At 45.4% G+C, this 22551-nt stretch overlaps 1 protein-coding gene across 1 annotated transcript in view; it reads right to left on the bottom strand.

Moving 5' to 3' along the window:
* The window catches only part of IPO9 (importin 9), a 904513-nt gene that overhangs the window by 501124 nt on the left and 380838 nt on the right, over positions 1 to 22551 (bottom strand). The window contains exons 9-11 of the mRNA XM_069633697.1: positions 21430 to 21488; positions 8742 to 8893; positions 7903 to 8001 (exon numbers count right to left, since the gene is read on the bottom strand). Of these exons, the coding sequence (XP_069489798.1) occupies positions 7903 to 8001; positions 8742 to 8893; positions 21430 to 21488 (310 nt within the window). The remainder of the gene's footprint in view (positions 1 to 7902; positions 8002 to 8741; positions 8894 to 21429; positions 21489 to 22551) is intronic.

The raw sequence follows: 22551 nt of genomic DNA, 5'->3' as shown, positions 1-22551 counted from the left end.
TAATGCAAAAATGGTAGAAATGCATCTGCTGCCACCAGCTTGTCTTTAGTAACATAAAAAAGTAACCATAAATCCCAAGTGTAAAAAAAGTAGTGTGATACAAAAGCATCCCCCATTGAGCTGCATTGCAAGGTGATGAAGTACAATTCAAAAGGGAACCCTAGTTTCCCAATACAGGGTATCTGAAGGACTGATTAGTTTCCCCATAAAAATGAGCAAATGGCAAGGGAAGTAAAGATTAAGGCTTTAAACAGAGCAAAAAAAATGGCATAGGAAACTATGGAGGGAAAGTTGCAAAAAACGAAATCTTTTCCCGCAGTTACCACCAAGCAAGCAGAGAGATTGGGGCAAGACTTTATGCCCATGTAACCATATGGAGGATAGGCGAGAAGCACGTACGTTAATGTTTCCCTCGGTTAGGAAAGATTTTCTATTTGCACCTTTCCCTCCATAGATTCCTACGAGACCCCCAAACCCCCAGTCTTTTTGCTCATTTGTTAACCCTGTCTTGACGACTAAGGTCAGTAAAGGCTTGTGCTTTACTTCCCTTGTGCATTTTGCTCATTCTTATGGGGAATATGGGGAAACTGACTAGTCACTAAGACTATCAGTACTGAGAGACTGTCTCTTTTGCATTTTTATAACTGCACAAATCACCTTACAGTGAATTGCAGTTAGGATAATTTGTATCCGTATAACTTTTTACCTAATTTACTTTGACAACGTGCCTGAGACAAGCTGGTGGCAGTGTTGCGATTTCTGCTGTTTGTGTTATTTTTCATGTTGTCTAGGGTTCCCCATTTTCTCCCTACCCCTTAGTCTTAAACGTATTGTGGCTACCACAACGTTCGGTTAGAAGGTTTTAAATCCCTCACCAGAAGGCTGTGGAGAATTCCCTGTAACAAAGTACTGATATTTGTGTGCTTTGCATAATAAAGAGTAGCAGTCCGACCTAGTACTCTTGTAGGGAAATGGGTTTTGTTCCCAAACTAACCAAGTTAAAAACACACTAACAACACCATTCATCTGTGGTGTACAAGGGGCTTAGAGGGCAATGTTACTTTCTGGGGGGGGAAAATGGGGTGCATTTGGGACATGCTTCCTTCAGTTGCTTTAGATAGTCTCATCGTTAGTGAGGCCCTGGTAAGGATTCACTAAGGAAACATCGTTAGTGAGCCAGTTTAAAAAGCAAAAAGTTGAGAGACGCTCACATGAAATCCACGGCACTGGACCAACAGCGAGCTAGTGAAAGCTTATGGAAAACCATGTTGTCGAGCTGTGGGTTAGTGCCACTCAAATCCCCAGACAGAGGGGGATGAAAACCAACTATGAAGAATCTGAGGAGGTCATCACTCCTTTCTCAGATATATATGTAATACTGCGTTAGGGAGTTTTCCTAAAGTCCCCTTGGACCAGCGGTTTGTAGATCCCCAAACTCTTAGTATCAGTCCGTACTACTCAGACCTTGGTAGAGTGGCAGAGCAGTCAGGCTCATTTTAGGAAGAAGATGTGAGCTGTAGTTAAGTACACTGAACCTAATTAGTAATGCACAAAGAAACACAAATGTATATGACAATCTAATTATATTTACACAAGAGTCACTGTTAAATACTTTGCACAATAAGCCAGCACACTTCGGTATACTTTTCAATACTTTCAAAAGGCCACTTAGTTGGTAGCTGCTGGACGCGCACAATTGTTACAGGAGTTTGACAGGTCTACCGTACTATTGCTAATAACACGCACCCACAAAGTAATACAGTAATTTAATTCAATCAGCATACACATATAAAATATTATTTACAGGCATATCTACAAGACAGACCATGAAGGTTCCTAAGTTTATATCACTACATAACACCTCCTTCCCTTTACAGTAATCAACATAAAATGAAACAGTGTTGCTAAGCATTACTAGCATTTATTTTATGAATCGCTACCCTGGCTTTTCTAGGCATTATTTTCACTTCCTTTGAACTTCGCCACCGTGTCTTTGCACCACTTCTCCAACACCGTACTTCCCAAATCCTTCACCACCCTCAAAGGCCTGGAATACTTCACATTACCTTTGTCCACTTTTCTACCACTCCTTACCTTCACCCACACTCCCTCCCTCCATCCCTCTTCCAACATTTGTTCCTTCACAGAATGTTTTGCATCATATTTCTCTTTGGCCCTTCCTTTGATGCTCCATCATTCTTCTTCGCAAATCCCCCACCTGGCCACAATACGCACATCCACAAACTTTTTCATCCATCCTGGATGCAATCTGGAGTTAGGCACCCTCTTCCCCAAAGCCTCAAAAGGCGAGACATCTGTCACTTGGTGGGGAGCAATCCTATACTGTACTACGTGCTCCATTATGGCATGTTCGCAATCAACCCCAGGGGCAATTGCAATCCTAATTACCCCTACAAGAGTCCTGTTAAACCTTTCCACTGTCACATTTGCCTTAGGGGTTAAACAAGGCTGTTGAATGCCCTATATGCCATTGTCCTCCAGGAATGTCCATTTCCCTCTCACAAATTGGGGACCATTATCTGAAATCATCTTTCTTGGCCTTCATCTCTCCCCATGAACTCCGATCACACTTAAACTATGCCCAAAACTCCCCCACAATATCAACTGGCACATCGCCGTAGGCATTGGCAGTCACGCTGGCCTCCTGCAGATCACAGAACTTATCCCTCCTTGTGTCCAGATTTACCAGCGTATAATCTGCACCAGTGTCTATTAATAGTAGTTTGGTCTTAGTTTCTACTCGATTGTCGCTGGTGCTGTAATTAGTATACAAAAACTTCTTGTCCCTACTCAGCTCAGTAGGTAGGTAGAGTCCACAAGAGTCATTCTTTGTTTTTATTTTTATTTGGTTTATTCAATTTCTTGATGTTTTATTCAGCTGTTCTTAATCAAACAAAGTCTCAAGGTGTATTAACATTGTTCTTCATGTGGTGCCGACACGCGTTTCGACCATACAGGTCTTTATCAAGGCTACTAAAGTTTAACAGGTCCATAAAATATCATATATTGCATTATCATAATTGGTGAGAAGTGCAGGGTGAGTGATTTGTGGTGAGGTGTTTAAATCCATATTATGTGACTGACATGGTGGAAAAATGGATATTGCATTTGATTGGTGGGTCACATTTATTTTAAATAAGCACACAAAGAGCAATGGCATTAAGAGGTGTGTGGGCATTGGAAATGCATAGCCCCATACATCCATATTGTTCAGATACATAATAGTGGAAAAGCACAATCCAAATAATAACAGTCATTAGTAAAGTATCATTTGTAATTAGATCAAAGCATGGGGAAAAGCACAAGGGAAGAAGAGTTGGTGAACAGGTATTAGTATAGTTTGCAGATAAGGAGACTATCGATGCAATGTGGTGGGGATATGCATTGGGGCGGGCTCACCTGGTGGGTGTCTTGTCCTTGGTTGGGCTGAGGTTGTGCTTTTCCCCACGCTCTGATCTAATTGCAAATCAGTCAGTGCATTCAAGATTTGAAACAGGCTCAGCAACCCACAGTTCCTATTGCTCAAAAAAAAAAATTCCTCAGTGTCAATTAATAGCTTCACTGTCACTGCATTCAGGTTATCTCTGCATGGGGGCTTGATCCTTTTCGGTTTTGCATCAACTGCATTTACCGCACAAACTTCATCATACCCACTGCTACCTTCGTCCGGCCAGGGAGCCCCATCCTGAACCATTTTAACGCTACCTGCCTTGTTCCAGTGCTTGCAGCAGCGAGCCATGCAAGCTTTTATCCCAGGCTCTACATACTACTGGTGGGCAAAGCACTGTTTATCACTAGCGAGATGGTCAGGGTTCCCGCATCTGTAGCATCTTTTTTAAATGTTCTCACTTCTCACTTTATTGCTAGAGCACGTAAAATTGTAACAAACTCCTCAATTGATTCTTCTTGCTTCTGGTCTTTTATGGCAAAATGATATATTGCCAAGAATTTAGTTTAACAATAAAAAGTCGATCCAATTATTTGCTCGAACACTGACAATTCTTCAGCTTCTTGAGGTTGCAAATCAGGTAACTTCTAAAAAATACCTGTCCCTCCTACCCCAGACTGTGGTACAGCAGAGACTTTGCGATCTGCTGCAAAAATACTACCATATACTCCATGCCAATATCACATAAATCCTTCCTTCCAGTCTCCCCACTTGACCGCAGGCTCACCTGCGTGTCATAGACAATGCTGGATCAGGAATATTCATTTTGGATGCGGTACTCCAGGTGCCCCTCACAATATTGACTAACAGTCTTAATTTCGACCTCTGCTCTTCTGAAGACACTGCCTGACCTTGCTATGGCATCTTTCATTGTTCTCCTCGTTCTTGTCCCATAGCCACCAGACCTCAAAATGGCTGGTGTTCTCGCCCTCCGTGGGATTTCACAACAGCTCATTCGTTGTGGCTCCCTCTACGGACACAAACTCATTATGCAGCATTCAGCCTCACCCAAGTATGGACGTCGCCGACTGCGCGAGACCTTGCCCGTATCGGAATCGGAGATGCACAGCTTATCGCACTAGCGAACGCAATCAGTCCCACATCAAACGCCTGCTGGCCTAGGGCACCGCAATCATTAAAAGGTAAACGATGCACACAGCAGGTGCGTGCGACGCAGCACTTACTGCGAATTCTCTCCACCTGGCACCAAATGCAGTCCTTGCCTCGGCATCCCTCCGTGGCCACTATTAACAGCAACACAAGAATCAGCTGGGAGCACCTTCGGCTCGTTTGCGATAGTCGGGCCTCACACTTCGAGGTCCTGATGATCGTTGAAGGATCTGCAAGCAGGCTGAGGCTGCTGCAACACATCTGATCTTCGTTGCCATTAGAGCATCGAAAGACCACACTGACGATAAGTGTGATTGATAGATTCCATTAATCAGTAACTGTACAGCAGCCCCACGCCCTTCATCTCTCACCTACTGTGTCTCTCTCTCTCTCTAAACAAAACATTCCTTCAAGAACTTGGAAACTCGGTGATCAAACAGGACAACTAATGTGGAATGCTACAGGTACTGTGGTGACCCGTAACTATGTACAGGCCTATCTACAAGACATATCATAAAGGTTCCCAAGTTCATATTACTACATAACAGTTTCCCTGCACAGCAAGTATTTTAAAGTCCAAAAAGCAACCCTAGCTAAAAGGCAGTTTGGTGTGGATTAAAGTCATGAAAAGCAGCAAAAGCCAAAAGTTCCTGTGGATACTTTCTATTATCTAGGAAAGGAGATACAAGAAGACGTAACCAAGGAGACCCTGTTAAAGGACTCACTAAAGGGACAAGCAATGGCATGAGTCAGAGGTAAGCGGAGGCTGCCCTGGGCAACTCTACGTGCACTCCAACGCTCTGGAATAAGTTAGGTTTGAAGAAAATGTTTGTGTGGATGCAATACAATGTTTCAGCTCTGGACCAGACCTTCGGATTCCTTGATCGGATGACAAAAGGCAGGACAATGGAGGGGGATGTCTGAGCAGCAGTCTCGAGGGAGGACCTCTGGCACGGCTTTCATCAACTTCTTTGGTCACTCTTTTTGGTGCATTTTCTGCAGCACCAACCAAAGATGCAATTCGCCTGGTCAATCATCTTCGGTTCCTTCAGTCCCACACTCAGATGAGGGGGGTCTGGACGAGTTGGATTGTGTCTTTGGAGTGTCCTTGAGGGCCAAGCAAGGACTTGACAGATTCAGCCTTTCGATGTAGATGCACTCTAAATGGGCAGGTCTCCTGGTATTGGGGTTCTGCAGCTCTGGAAACTCACAGGACCTCGGGAGCTGGCTCAAATCAAAGTCTTGGGACTGGTCGTTGCCAAGAGTCAAAGGGAAGGAGGAGTCCTCTTCGGAGCTCCTCTGTCACACAGAAAACTGGGTCAGGGCAGCAGTGGTCGCTTCATGGTGTTGGAAAGGGTCTGCAGGCATCTGTGGTGGTCTTCTTCAGATTCTTTAGCTTCCAGTGGTCGATTCGCTTTTCACTCCAGGAGCCTCGCCTTTTATACAGTTCTAGTACTCAATCCTCTGCAATCTTCCACAGCAGTTTACAGAAACTGGTGTTTGGCTGTGCAATCAGGACAGCCAGAACCCCCAGTGGGAGCGGGTTTCCGCCAAAGGTAAAACATACACACACAGGTCTCCCCCTCCCAGAATGGTACAAGGGCTGACAAAGAACAACCACGCTAGTAATGGCGAAAAAAGAAGGAAGGCACCAATTTAGTACTTGTGTGCCCCTACTGTGCACTACCAAGGCTATGAACATAGCCTGCGGTAGACAAATCACACAGTAGTAGGTAGGGCACTGCACACCAGCCATAACTTAGTTTGTCTATGTGACTAAAAAGTCACAGGAACAGAGAGAAGGGGGGATACTAGGTATCCCTTTGACGCTCCACATAAAATGGTGTGTGCGCCAATCTCTGACTATAATGTTTTAGGAGAGATACTGTATATCTCCATCCTTAAGAACTGTAGTTACTCTAGGATAAAGAAAATAATCTCAAAGGAGGACCCTAAGAGTCTCCAGCAACACTGCCAATAAGAAACTGTGTGCTGCAATAGTAAAATACAGATGCCTTTAAGAGTTATGGAGGAAAAAAGACTCCCATGTGTATGAATCATTTGGAAATACTGGGACGAGAAGGAATGGAGCTATGAAGATCACTAGAGCAAAGAAGCTCACACTGCACTATAGTTATTGGAAGGAGACACGCAATGCCGGAACATTTAAATTCTCCACAGCTGATGCAGTAATGAGAGATAAGGGACACGAGCTAGCGGCTAGCATCGAAAGAAGCTCAAGGAGAGCCTGGCAGTAGGCAAAGTGCAGTAAATGGAGGAGCAGGCGAACTGCTGCCCGAGGCTAAGGGGTTGCGGCGTCCCGAGAGGAAAGTACAGAAGAGCTGTGCTCTGCTGTTGCAAGGCTGAGAGCAAGAGGTTGCCAGTCAACCTCGGTGACCAGACAGAAAGAGAACGGGCACAGCTTTCCCCGATCAATCGGCAAACTGCAGCATTCACGGTACTGTGCGAGGAAGAACGAAGCAGCCAGACACAACCGGTGAGCGCAGCTGGGGAAGGTGGGACACTGTGGTGTTTCAGGAGGATTGCCACTCACTGGCGAAAGAGCTGAAAGGCTGCTGGGAAGGGTGAGAATCCCTGGAAGAGAGAGTGTTGAAAGAAGGGTGTCCAACCTTTTGAAAGTTAAATGCATGTAAAAGGTTGTGGCCTGAGAAATGTGAGTCGCAGACACGCATCCATATTAAGAGAGAGAGTTGTGTTATATGAGAAAACCGTGGCAAGAGAGTATGCCAGGCAAAGCTAAGTGGGTAAAGAGAATCCTAGGGTAGACCCATGCCCTTGGGACTGAATCTAGTGAACTGACTAGGAAAGCTCTGGCAGGAGAGTATACCAGGCAAAGGCAAGTCTAAGACGTGAATTGCAAATACCAAGAGAGGGAGCGGTCCTTTGCAGCTATAAAGAACTTAGTTATTCTTGTTGAACTATTGTTTGTGGTGGAGAGAAATCTGGGAAAGGGAGACATCCCTGGAAATGTGAACACCATTTATTTGGAACCTTTTTGTTGGCGTTATCCTTTTCTTTTGGAACTTTGAACATGTGTGCACTTTCAAGGCCAAACCAATAACCTTTGCACCTTAGAGTTACTTCCAAACAGTTTTATAATGAATTACCTTTTATAGCAATCCCTAGGAGTCCCGTGTGTCTGTCTCATTCCTGGTTCCACACACAACCTTATTTGGAAAGAATGTGGAGCCTTATTGTAATGTTCCTAGTTTTAGGGTGAGGCTGTGTCCTGCATTAATCACTAGAAACATTTCTTCTTTCACTGTGTTGGTTAACAAACTTCAACTGAGCAGTAGTCTTACCAACAGCAGGTCCTGGGCAGCGATGCGCACAGTGTAGGAGAATGTGTCATCATCTTCATCCTCCACAAACTGCTGCGGATTTGCAGTCCAAACCTTTATCTAACAAGATGGAAAATACTTTTAACAGTAAACAGTTTACGAAAGCTTTACAATTTATATGAATTGTAGTCCATTTCCTAATTCTTTCATCATGAATACTGGTATTTGTTGGTTACATGCAATTATAACTAATGAAATAATAACAAATTAAAAAATAACTAATACAAAATAACTAATTTTAAAATAACCAATTCGGGGGGTAGGGAGTTTGTCTCCCCCCAAAGCCACTCAATAATACTTTTCCCCCACCCTTAAAACCACTAATACCTCTCACAAGCCCATTTGTAGTTTTTTTCAAAACTAGTTATGTTGATATTAGTTGTTTTGTATTCAATATAATCACTGCATACCGTATTTGTTTTACTAGGATAACATTTAAAATTCTAGAATTCTGTTCAGTTTTACCCCTCTCCTGTAATCGACAAAACCAATATAACTCCCATCCCTGTCTTCATTCACAGGCCCAGAACATGCTCCTACACCAAAGAGGTTGCCAAACATCTACAGTATGCAAGTAGAATACCCACGTATTCCCCCAAACATCGCCAGTCACACCAACCAAACTGCCCTAAAAACAGGACTGTCAAATCACAGCTGTTGAAACACACCCTCACAGCTGAACCTCACCATCCTCTACACTGCTTTTCAATCAAAGCATTAGGCCTCCCGTCCCAATAGCCAGAACACCTGCAACCACACACCCCAACCCACTCACTGAATGCTCGATGGCGCAGTCTCACCTGCTCCTCAGTGATCTGCATATAGAGAATCATGTAGTAGATGAGCTCTGGCAACGCCTTCTTCACTGTGCCTTTAAACTTGTTATTTTCCAGAAGTATGTGAACAAACTCAAAAATACTGAAGACCAAGTTTTCAAAACCCAGCACTTCACCTGAAAATATACAAATAGGATGATTACATCAAAATCTACAGTTTGTAGTCAATATGAATAACCCTGCGCTGAGTGACTTTCCCCTGAACAACAGAGCTCACTATGGCAAAGAATCACAAATCTCTGATCCAGTATGATGGGCATCGTGTCCTCTGTACATGCAGCATCAAAGGTAAGATTGGGGCTAAAATGTAATAGTGCTCAATATATGAAACACAATCAATCATGAATTCCCCAAAACGTCATGGTTGTGCCAGTATTACTTCTAAAAAACGACAGTTGTTGAATGGGTAGCACAAAGTTGGGGACTGACGATTCATGGGATCACAATTTCTCCCCGGAGCAGTGAGGGGGGCTTCCCTGTAAAGTCAGTGAGGTGAGCCAGCTATGCACCATTCCCCCTAGGTCTGGCAGAAAGTGAGACCTCACAGGGAGTCTCCCCTCATGGGGACAAGGACTCCCGCTCTGTGATGGAACTCCCCAACCCTCTTACCCTTGAGTCTGAAATCTACAAGGTTTGCTGAGAAATCATCTGAAAGCACTACTGTACGTTATGGCAATACTTCTTCCTTTTATTCTGTAAATATTAATACCACCAAGATCAAGGAGACCAACATCGACATACAGTCTGCTCTCAAGTTATTTTCAAGGAATACTGTGAAGATGAATGAGTTATACAAACCCCTCCTTTGGTAAATACAGAATGTATTGGGAAAAGGTGGCTTCAAGGAGGCATGAATACCCAATGGACACAAACTAAGGACTGAGACACTCTGCTGGGGAGGAACCAACCGAATGTAATAAAAACGGAGAAAGGGCACAATGAAAGGTGAAGCAGAAGTGCAGCCTGGCAGACCCAGGAAGTTTAAACATGGAAGCAGGAAGCAATGTCTGGGAAACAAACCTCCACTCCTAAGGACACTGACAGCAGATTGCAGGAGTCCTTTTCAGGCCAACATCAAGCAGGTCTGACTGGAAGCTAGAGACCGATCTACGGTGGCATAACCTCAAGGAGGTGGACCGGACGCTCCATTTAACTGAGCAAATACTGTCTGGCTGGGGACCCCACAGAGCCCAATCACGGCAGCAGGGAGCGGAAAGAGAAGAATAGAGAACATACCTTAGTAACGCATCGAACAGATATCCTAGGAAGAACCGGCGACATTGCTCCACCAACAAAGAGGAACGGCAGTCAACGGAGACCCGGTAGGGAATTGGGGAAGGGTGCTGAAGATGGACATCAGGTGTAATCTCCCTCGTCTCAGCACTTGTAATAAGCAATTGAAGGGAAAGAAAGCCTCTGGTGTAATCTCCCTCTGGGACCGTAGTATCAAGTGTGAAAATTACACTGCTAGTGAACTTCCTCACCTCAGTTGTGGTGGAGGCGGAAAGAAGAACATATCAGGAGTACTCTCCCTCAACACTATCACAAGGTGTATTCTCCAGGCTTACCTTCGAGACAGCAATGCTTCGGGCTGCATGGGGCTGCTCCAGCAGCTCAGGGGAGAGGGAGCTCCTGCTCCAACCTCAGTGGGCCAAGTGAAGATGACAATAGGCTCAGTCAGGTAGCAGCCTTTGTCGCTTGCCTTCGTCTGGGCCAGCTTCGCTTGCTGGTGCTTGCCGATAGGTTAAGGGGATGCACTAAAATTCGACAGACGTTTCTGCAAGTCGGACGCTCTATTCATCAGCTTTGGCGGCTCAAGAGGGGGGTATCAGGCATCCAAGGTCTCCATAGCCCGGTGCATGGTCTCTGCTCTCAGAGAAGCCTACATGGATCAGCATAAGCCACCACTGGCCAACATGCATGCCCACCCGGTCAGAGCCAAGGCAACTGCCATCGCCTTCCAGCGGCATGGCAGGTCATAAGCAGAACGGCCACATTGGCCACCCCTTTGGCTTTCTGCTTACTGTTTGGACGCCGGCTCTAGATCAGATGCAGCTTTCGGACAAGCGGTTCTTAGAAACCTGTTTGCTTAAGGGCTAGGGCTACACTCAGTTGCAATCGCCCATGCAGTATGGTGGAAAGGGGACAGGACTCACAGTAGTGAATAACTTCGTCCCCTTTCCTCCACACGTCCCACCAGCCTCCCCCCTAATAAAACTGGTGTCATAAGGCAATGTTCATCTATTGGCGACACGTCTATGGGGACTGAGTTGTGGTGACGGAGGGCGGAGTCAGGGCAGCGCATGCTCCCTGGGCCGCAACCCTGCGTGCCTCTAAATTTAAAGGGGAACGTTTTTTCTGCTGAAAAAAGTAGTCTCCCGTCCCTTGCGAGGGACGCCCATGCAGGATGGAGAAAAGGGACTTTTGGTCACTACGGTGAGTAACTTCTAATTAACACACCATCCACATGTAGGCAGACAATGTCTCGCCTCTCCCCTGCCCCCATCTATTATACCTGCCTCTTTTCATGTCTCTGAAAATATCTCGCTAACGTTTCGAGCGCTATTAAAAATATGATGGAAGATACCGGACATCCTTGTCTCGCCCAGATCCCATCACCAAACCCAAAAGATCTCCGCAACTCAAACAGCCAATGCCACTCTAGAGGTCGAAAGCAATCATCGCATCCAAGGTCGCCATAGCCAGTTCCCCTTTTGAGCCCCGAACCTGATCCTTTACATGGTGGAAGTTAATTGTGGTGTTTCGTCCCTCTTATAAATCTGCATTGGTCAGAATGAGCCAACATGTACTCCACCCTCTATGGTCTAATGGCCAATATCTTCCCCAATTTTTTCACATCTAAATTAAGTAACGAGATGGGACTAAAGAGTCACATCTCAATGGATCCTTTTGCCCATTCACAGAACTGTGATGGCCGCCTCCCTCATAGGGACAGGCAGTATACCAGATTCAAAAGCACTATCCTACACCTTTTTAAACTGAGGGACTAATATGTCAGCATAATTTTAGGTAAAATGTTCATAGCAATGATGCATCTTCCTGACCTGTGTCAACCTCAGAACATTTTGCTTTACTTGTGGATTATTTTTCCTTATACCTTGGAGTGGGAACCTTTTCCCACACTCACAGAATCTTTTATTATTTTTATGGGTGTCATTTTTAAGACTCTTCATAGTGTCTTTTAAAAGTTATCCTCTTGGACAGCCTATTGTGGCTGTGTTGCCTTAGGGGCTCCCCTTTGAACATTCTCTGGCTAACCTTGTGAGAACTACAGTTCCTAAGGGTAGAAGGGATCTTTGAATCCCTTTACATTTTATTAGGTGGGACCAGGACTTCCACCTTATGTGGTGTGCTTGGATCCCCTTTCTCATGTTAAATGTAACATTTATGTTACAAGGACAGACTTTTTTAAAAAACGTTATCAGTTTATTCAAACAAACAATACAAACCAAACTTGCAGTGCATATGGTAACATTTCTATTATACATCGCTTCATTGTGTTCACTGATTCCCTTATCCCACCCCCCATTTCGAGCCTACTTCTTCTCACGTTCTGTTCCTGCAAGGTAGCCCTTTCCATGGGTTCCGTTGGGTCACGCATTGACCCAAATAACTGCTATTAATAATTTCCAGGCCATCAGGGTCTCCGTCTCCTCTCCCCCCCCCAGCACTGCTCGCTTCTTGCCATACCATGGTTTCTGCCTCAGCCCATTTCTGCAAATCTTTCCACCATACATCTAGTCGTGGTCTGTGGCATGGCTTCCACCCCATAGCTCTTTGCAAGCGCATATGCCAGATCCTTTAGTTTGCTCACATGCTTGAGTTTCCGTGGTCTAGGGAACCCCCCTAACAAGCAGGCCCACACTGTATCAACCACAATCTGAATACCTCTTTCTGCTAGTTTGAATGCCACTGCGCTCCAGAAGCGCTCAATAACCGGGCATGACCAAAATATATGCACCATACCCGCATTCTCTTCATCACATTTAGGGCATGCTTGCCGTCCTACATTTTTAAACCTAGCTATCCTCTGGGGTGTCGTATACGCCCTATGTGTAATATACAGTTGCATTTGCTTTAGTCTTGCATTCCTCGACACATTCTTATGGGTATCCAGTTAATATGTCGAATCCATAAACTCGAATGACAAAAATGTAAAAAAAAATTGCCCGGAATTTTTTTTCCAGATGTCATTTTTTTATTTACATGTTTTTTTTTTGCTTTTGTGCATTAAAAAGGGGTTAAAAAATAAAAAGGGGGTTGGGGGATCCCCCCCCATTTCGACATTATGTAATTCGAAAAGGCCACTATAAACCCTTCTTACGATACCCTTCAGGACTCCCACTTCCGTCTCCCAGTCTTGTTTCAATTGTACTACCTTCTTTCCTACTTTAGACATCTCGTATATTCTAGATATCTCATGCCCCCCCCCTCTGCTATGTCATATATTATATCTATGGTAGCATCTGGTTCTTCCTCCAGTACCATTTCGGGCCATGTTCTCTTAATTCTCCTCACCATTCTATAATAAGTGATATGCTGGCCCGTATGTAACCCGGTTTCCTCCCCCAACACCTCAAAATCTATTATAGTCCCCTCTTGCCAAATATCACCCATTGTTGCTATCCCAACAGGTTCCCAGTGGTTCCTTATCATCCTTAGTTGCTTTTCTCCACCCGCCAGTGCAACTAGTGGTACTTGCGGGGAACACCGGGATGGGTTCTCCATCATCTGGCATGCCCTCCGCCACATCTTCCATCCAAGTACCATCTTTGGACGCCCTTCCATTTCTGCCTTGGGCAGCCACATAATCTCTTAAATAAAATGGGGCACAATCTTGGCTAAACAACCTGGATTCAGAGGACACCTCCTCTGAGAGCCATTTAGCAACATATTGCAGCTGGCTTGCTATAAAATAGACTTCATAATTAGGCAGTTTTATACCCCCTCTCTAATAGAAATTCTGTAGCTTCCAGAGGGCCACTCTGTTCCGTGTGCCATACCAATGGAAATCCCTGCACATCTAGTAAAGAACTTCTTTGGTATCAAGTGCGGTATATTCCCAAAGTAGTGCAGGAGCCTAGGTAGGACCACCATCTTCAACATTGCCCCACGTCCCACCATTGCTAAAGGCAGCTTCACCCAGAACCTCATGCAATTTTCGATTTTCTTAATGGCTACCTCTGTGTTGCACTTCTGCTCCTCTTCAACCGTGTGGTATATATCTATCCCTAAATAGCGAAATGTGCTAACCTCCCATGGTATCTGTAACACGGTAGCTGTTTCAATGGGATCCCTTTATATCCGCCCAATGGGAACATGCCAGATTTCTGAGGGTTCACCGCTATACCAGACAGCCCTGCATATCTTTCCATCACTTCCAAAATGTATTGGAGGTTTTCCTCCGGGTGTCGCAAATACAACATGTCCTCCGCATATAGGGAGATCAGATCTTGTGCCCCTCCCATGGCAATGCCTATTGTATCATATTGTTGCCTAAAGTATATCGCTAGGGGTTCCAGGGCCAATATATAGAGCAAAGGGGACCATGGACATATCCTTGTCTGGTACCCCTGCGGAGTTGCCATCTTTCAGATATCACTGCTCCTGTTTTAACTCTGGCCAGCGGTTCACTATATAACATTTTCGCCCACTGTAGATATCTTGGCCCCACCCCATAGCCAGCTAAGGCCGCCAACAGCCATGGCCATTTGACCGAGTCAAAGGCTTTTATTGCGTCCATTGACACAATTGCCAGTTCACCTTCGTTCTTGTTTCCATACTCAACTCTATGGAGTCGTCTGAGATTATTGGATATGTTCCTATTCGGGACACAGCCCGTCTGGTCAAGATGTATTAATTTGCCAATAACCCTCAGTCTGTTTGCCAAAACGGCCGTCAGTATTTTGCTGTCTTGATTTAACACTGATAGGGGTCTATATGAACCGCAGCTATGCCCAGGCTTGTTAAGTTTGGGAAGCAGTATTATAATCGCTTCTCTAACTGACTCTGGCAGTCTGCCCAGCTCATATGCCTCATTCAACATTTCTAACAGTGGGGGGAGCACCTCTCCTTTATATATTTTATCTGGTGGGCAACTGTCTCACCACCTCTTCTAAAGTAATCGTGCATTCAGCTCCTCTCTTTCCTTAGCACTGATCTGCGGCAATCCTATATCCTCCAATGTTTCTACTATTGTCGTGTGATTACTCTCCCCATCATCTCCATATAGAAGCCTGCAATAGTCTGCAAACTCCTGGTTAACTCCCTCTTGGGTATCAACTACACTTCCATCTTCCCTTGTTATTGTTCCAATCGTGGGTCTGGGGGTTTCACTCTTATATAGCCATGCCAAGATCCTTCCTGGTTTATCCCCTCCCGCATGCTGTCTCTATATATTTTTTGTAGTTAAGGTTACAGTCTTTCACAGTGCCCAGCACATTTCTGCTGCAGCCCGAGTATCAGTTCAGGGTCTTCCTTGGTATTATTTTCACCCCTCAATGCCCTTTCCAATTCTCCCTCTGTTTCCCGTAGGTCAGCCAGTATTCCCCCCTTGCAATCCTTTAGATTTTGCTATGGGTACCCCTCTCATCACAAACTTAAAGGCTTCCCACAACGTGCCCGCCGAGTCCACACTGCCAGTATTCGTCTCAAAGTAGTTAATCTCCTCCCTCATATCCTCCCTAAAAAAGGGTTCTCTCAGCGCCTCTGCTCTGAGGCGCTATGTCGGAATCCTCGCTCTTGGGGGTCGATATTGCCATCCGAGGATCAAAGGCGAGTGGTCTGAGAGCACCCTCGCTTTATATTCTGCTTGCGTAATCTCTGTCATTATCTCTAGTGTGACAAAGACATAGTCCAAACTTGTATAATTGCTGCGGGGCAGAATAATGCGAATATTGCCTCTCTTAGGGGTGTCCTGCCCTCTGCACATCTCCGAACCGAAAGTCATTCAGCAGTGTCTGCAACGCTTTAGCGGCTGGGACAGGTCTATCCATTTTCCCATCTGATCTATCCACCTTAGGGTTTAGTGCGCAATTAAAGTCTCCTCCCCAAATCAACGCGCTCCCCACACACATGCTAAGTTTGTTGCACAGGGTTCTAAAACACGACGCTGTATTTTGATTCGGGGCATACGTATTTACAATGCTCATCTCCCCATGTTCCACCAATCCACTCATTATGACCATCCTCCCGTCCGTCTCAACTATTGTTTGTAACAGCTGAAACGGGACATGTGGCGCCACCCAGATAATCACTCCCCTAGCATAAGCCGAATATGATGAACCCACCACAGTCCCCTTCCATTTCTTCCCGATCATCTCCATCTTATCTTGCGTCCGGTGCGTCTCTTGCAGCAAGGCTATGTCTATCTTCTGTCTACGTAGGTATAGCATAACCTTATTCCTCTAAGTAGCTATTGAGCCCCCTGACATTTCAAGTAATAAGATCCCCCATGACTTGTTAGAGTCCCACTCCTCCCTTCACCTATGCAGTCCAGATCCAATTGCATTACCCGTCTATATAGGCTTGTTTCCCTACTTAAACTTCCCTTAACTAAAAACACAACAAACATCCCAGCCGATCCTCCCTCCCACCTCCCTACCCTGTCCCAGCAACACCCTCCCTAACTGTTGCCCAGCTCCATCCCTGGATCTCAGACACCCCCGCATCTAGCCTTTTCTGGCAATAGCCTGTACTCGCGGCTCAGCAGGGCCTGCTGCTCCTGTTTACTTCAAGTTCACTACGCCTAATGCTACCCAGTTCACTTGTGCATTTTATTTTCTATATTCCAGTCCAACAGGGTCAGTGAGTCCAAGAGTGTCATAATACAATTCAAATGTTCCACAGTCTCTTACTGGCACCCCCCCACGACCCTCCCCCACTTATCCCCTTAGTAATCAACGTACATCCTCCTCACTTATGCTCCTCATGATCCTGCTCCTCATCTCGCTCCGGACAGCCCTACAAGTCCAGCCATGCCGCTGCTTCCTCTGGGGTATAAAAAAAAACGCTCTACTTTTATGCAAGACTTTTAGCTTCGCAGGGTACAAAAGCATGTACTTGATCCCAAAGGTGTGCAGTCTCCTCTTGACCACCAGGTAGCTGTATCGCTGTCTCTGCACAAACATAGTGTAGTCAGGATACGCCATGATGTTGGTAGATGCCCTTTCTATCGTTCCACCAAGATCTTCTCTCTATCTTTATAGTTCAGGATCTTCGCAATTATCACCCGAGGAGGGGCCCGGCCCGTGGTTTCCTCATCAGGGCCCGATGTGGCCGTTCAACAGTAAACCCTTGAGAGCTTGTCTGCCCCCATGTCTTGCAGGATCATATTTTCCACATAGTCCGTGGGGTCCTGGCCGCCTTCTCCCTCCGGCAGGCCGTCCACCCGGATGCTTCGTCTTGCCCTTACGCTTCTGCTCGGTTCTCAAGATTAGCCAACTGCTGTTTTAGTATGTGGACCTCCTTCGCATGATTTGTGCTGGTATCTGTGTTGGTTTTCACCGCACTCTCTAGATCACTTGTTCTTTCTGCCAGCGCTCTGACGTCCTGTCGCAGCAGGGTGACTTCTATTCCCACTGCATCTATTTTGTTCTCCAAGGCCGTCCGTAGGTCCGCCATTGCTGTCCCCCACGTGGCTCTCAGCTCTTTTTTAGCTGCTAGGACCAGGTGGTTTTCTCCTTCAGGGGTACCATCCACGGAAGGCGCTGCTGCGCTTTGTGCCGGAGCAGTAGGAGTCTGCTGCGTCTTGGCAAAGGCATCCATTGTGGGTTGCTTACTCTTGGCCCTAGATCCTTTCACCGACATCATGCAACCCTGCCTGCGTATCCAGTTCCAGCCCCTCCGTATCGTGCAAGTTCTATTTTCCGGTGTTGCTGTGATGCCACCAGGTCAGTTCGGGAGAGTCGTCCACAGGGGGCTGCAGTATGTGGTAGCGTGTGCTGTGTTACGTTTCGAGTGGGCTGTGTCCTCCCACGTACCTTCTCTGACTATCGTAGTCAATACCCCATTCGCTTGTTCCTGAGGGCCATTGGGTGCACCCTCCTCTCCACTACCACTGTACCTCGGGTTTCTGTGGCGTTTGGTGTTACGTATTCACCTTAGCGAGAGCCTTTATGCAGCGTCGGCATTCAGCTTGTTTGCTTGCTTCTTATGCCGTCATCCAGCAACTGTCCAGGATAAGTTGGAGTCACGCTCACTCCAGTTACTATAATGCCAGTGTCCCCCAATGCTTATATTTGCACAGCAGCGTTTCCAACTTCACTGCGTAAGTCCCATCTACTCATAGGGGTGGCCACATCAGATTAGATCTATGGACACATGTCCCCCAGCAAAATAGAGCACTCCATCAGCCGGCTTCAAATGCCCTTTTAGCACCAGTGTAACCCTTCGTTGTGTGGAGCACTTATTTCTTCCAGTATAATGGCAGGGCAGCGTTCTGGTTGGTGTCTTATTTAGGCTTCTGCACACCACTGTGACCAAAGAATGTGTCTTGAAAGCCTCGCTGGCTCCTCGCACAGCATGGCTCTCTCACCGTTGTTTATACAAAGTAACGAAAGTTCTTTCCGGCAGCTCTTCATGTATTGTTACATCTGCGGCCGCTCGGAACGTTGGATGCGCGCCCGGAGTTCCACTGCTGTTTATTCGCTGCACGCGGCTGCTGTCCTCTGTGTGGATCGTTCCACCGCTCGGTCCCGTGATCTGTCTCACTTGTACAGAACACTATATTAGGAGCGTACATATGCAGACGGCAGAGAGCTGCGCGAACGCTAGTTGCAAACGGCAGGGGGCCCCGCGAACGTTAGATGCCAGTCCGCAGTATTACATTCACGCAGCTACTGTATCCGTGATCCAGATCGCTACGCCGCTCCGAACTCCCAAACAATGCCTCAATGTCCTTGTGAGCGACCGCTGCTCATGTCAGAAGCAAAGTGTGTAAACGACAGAACGCTGCGCGACCCCCAAAGGCCAGCCTCCTTTTCTTTCCGCCGCTCGGCTCTATTCAGTTGCTCCCGCTGCCACAGCTGCGATACCTTTGTTGTCCGCCATCTTGGCTACTTTGTTTCCATACAGCCGTATTCTTTAAAGTCAATTATCTTCCTGATACTGTACTCTATTCACTTGCTTTTTGTAGTTGTTGCAGGGCACCTGTTCGCACGCCTGTGCTTTCATTTCTGAGGCATATAAGTCATTTTTCAAGCATAATTTTTCGGATCAGTGTCGGATCCACGGGAGCTGCTCAGCAAGGCACGTCCTACACCATGGCTAGATAGCCACGCCCCCCTAGAAGGACAGACTTACCTTTAATGGCTGGTAGCATTGAACCTTTTAATTAATTCGGTGCACCTTTACCTCATGCTGTTTGCACAGCCCCTGTAAAGGCACCCATGGGTGTTAATTTTACCAAAATGGCCCCTGTCATGGTTTTTCACCATTTTGTCCTTTCTTGTTCCTTCCCCCAACATCCAGGGTGGAAAATTCCTGTGTGTGATTTTTATCTACGGCGAGAGTCCAGGGGACTCCCTGCAGAGGCTCCAGAGTGTGAAGGCAGGAAGCGAGGGAGGTCCAGCCCTTCGTCTTCCAGCCTCAGTACTAGATTCAAGTTCAGCCCAATGAAGCCCGAAGCATTGCTGGCTCGAAGGTAAGCCTGGAGGCTACACCTTGTGATTTTAGACACTGCCCTCAAAATCGCCTTCAAAATCGCATTTCATCACTTAAATAAATGCACCTTCTAAGCGATGCCACAAAAGACTTTCGGGCTCGAGAGTGCCACAAGGATAATCTCCTTTGTCAGATTGTCAGAAGTAGTCCAGTACGCTACGAGAACAGTGCCCCATGTTTTCACCAACAAGAGGAGGAGAAAGACAGAAGAGAAATAACTGTTGGAAACAACAGGAGTATTTGACTTTTAAACAAGCCCTAAGAGACGACTGGAAAGAAGTGCAAAGGTTGATAAAAACTGTTGCAGGAAACTGTCCAAAGTTAACTAAAGACAGAACCAAATGAACCAGGAGAAGGGAGTCATTTTCCTGGTTCTTTCACCTAAATTGTTGAATCAGAAATGAAGGCAAAAGGTTACTAAACAGCAGCTTGGAGGCCAATCTTATTGCACCAGAAGGAGTCATTCTCCTGTAGTAATTTCAGAACTTGAACTATTAGAGACTAATAGAAATGCACCCCTTGGGCAGATCCCATTACACCAGGAGAATAGAGTATTTCCTCTGCTCTGGAGCCATTTATGTTAATGTCTTTTGTTAGTGGTAGAGCTATAGTAGGTTAGTTTGGACAGAGGACGGACACAGTTTTGACAACCGCACTGATGGCGAGCACCCCAGTTCTTCTTTAGTTAGGTAGGGAAAACTTTTTGGAGATGGGGGAAGATAGGCCTTGTTCATTATTATTTAAATAAAGATTGTTGTGAACATGCCACCCCTTTATCCTACGGCTTACTCCAGCATGCCACAGGATGCAAAATTGTCCTTACTCCAGTAATGTTTACATCCACCGCGGATATCCAAGAAAATGCCCATGCCAACAGAAGCATCCACTGAGGCAAAAAGTATATTTTAGAAGGAAATTGGCAGAGTAGCTAAATCAGATCTTGGAGAAGTGAGAAGTGCCAGCAGGTGATCAAAAGTCTTTAATAAAACATGTTTACATACCGAGATAACCTCAGAAGGTTAATCTAAAATCATTCATCAGATCATAGTCAATGTGGAATCCAATTATACCCCTCATTACATACATTAACTTGTTCACAACCTCAATTTCTTACCACCGTAGACTACATGGTGGAGAGCTGCCGATAAGCATACAACCCTAACAAAGCAACACCAACGCTCCCACTTTCCTAGTTCTCAAGTCTCACCCCAGTAACCCCCACATCCTGCCATCGCCCGAATGATAACAGCTAACGTGGTCTCTCAGTCCTGCAGCTTTATACTTGCACACAAGACTCTGGTGCTTCCAGCAAGAACACAGCCACAGTATTCAAGCCCGCCTTACCCTCTAAACCACTAACAAATCACCCCTCCCCTTTCTCTTGGAGGGCTACACACAAACCAACCAAAATGGCTATGCACGACCACTTGATAATACGTTTGACACACTTTGGGATACCATTCCCAAAAGTAATGTGACACCCAAAGTGTTTTTAGATTTCAACAGCATGTGGATGCAGGTTAGCATGAAGGAATATACTTTGTAATAGTTAGGTCACCAACAGTCAGGTTTAAGACAACACAAGTTATGACGTCATTATTCAGAAATCCTTCAGGTGGGCAAAAGCCACCATAGTCATGGTCATGCCAGTATATAGAAAACAGGACATGAATGGAGGACCTAGAAGCATTTTTCCTGAATTGGATTGAAGAAGGCCCATAAACTGAGTGCACAGTTTTCTTCATTATCATATAAATCAACAATGCCTTTGCAATAGATGTGTAGTGAAATGTAGCCAAAAGAAAAGTAACATATCAAGTCATTTAAGAGCAACAGAAAATGGAACATCATAGTAGTAATAAAGTCCTGATCATAAAGGAGACAAGCCTTCCTGTGGCTGGGATTCAACCAGAGCAAGGCTTTTCATACAACATGCCCGTCATGGAGATCAAAAGATAAGGACACTTACCATCTGAATCCACTGGATCCTCCACATCCTCTGTGTAGTTTACTTCTGTTCGCACATAAGTTAAATTGTTAAGGAAAATACTGAGCTCAGACGTAATTATTTAATAACCCGGTATACCTAGAGTAATTGCATATTTTTTTTTTAATACAGGGGTTTAAGGGAATCAAGTGTCAGGGAAGTTCCCTATAACATTTACAAAGGTTATGAATTACAGATTGGGTAGAGCAGTTAACAAAACAAGCCACTGTAAAAGAAACTTACAAAAGTTCACAACATTTCTGCTCCCACATTTAGTCTATATCGGTACCAAAGAGTTAGGTTAGGGATGCTTGTGGATTAACAATCAGTTGGCAGCTTCATCCTGAGAGTTGATATCTTTTCCCAGTTCCTGACCATGCAACTGACCTTTGACCAATACACAGCATCAGTTTTTTACCAGGAATGAACAATTGGAACTAGAAAGCACCCCGTCCCCATAAGCAATATTTTGAACCAAATGGACGGCACCTCCCCCCACCAGAAAGCACCACTTTGCATTAAATGGACCTCTGTTGGTAGGGATGCTCAGCCTTGGGGAGGGTTCAGAGAGCCCAACCTAGATGATGAGCAAGAGTTTTACACATTTGGTCTTACCAAAATGTTTAAGGTAGTGTAGGCTAGGCAGTAGGCAGACTCTGAAGATCAGGGACTGGTGGTGTGTAAATACCGTTAAAACACAATCAAGCAATGGAGTTCCAGAAAAGTATACAAATATACAATTTACCTTGCCTCCATAGTTTATGGGACCCCATTTCATTTATTGCTCTTTTTTGATCAGACAAAGCGTTTTACGGGGTTTGTTCAGGGTACAACTTTTGTTCGCGACCAAAATAAAACACCATTGGGAAATGTTGTGTTGGTGTGGTAATTTGTGGAGGAATCAATACCCCTGCCTCCTGGTTACTGAAAAAACTGCTTCACACAAAACCCAATTTGGTTTCAAAATGATTTCTTTGAGTAATTCAAACAAAACATAAATTTGGTTAACTTGTTGTGCCCATTGATTGTTAACACATGTTTCGGCCTCTCAAGGGCCTTTATCAAAACAAAAAGATCTGGGCAATTAAATCATATCCATATTCA

This window comes from Ambystoma mexicanum, chromosome 13, assembly GCF_040938575.1.
Source record: "Ambystoma mexicanum isolate Mex_15411 chromosome 13, UKY_AmexF1_1, whole genome shotgun sequence".
In the NCBI taxonomy this organism is placed as follows: Eukaryota; Metazoa; Chordata; class Amphibia; order Caudata; family Ambystomatidae; genus Ambystoma; species Ambystoma mexicanum.
Note: the sequence above shows the minus strand (reverse complement) of the source record. Positions and strands in the feature narration are given on the sequence as shown.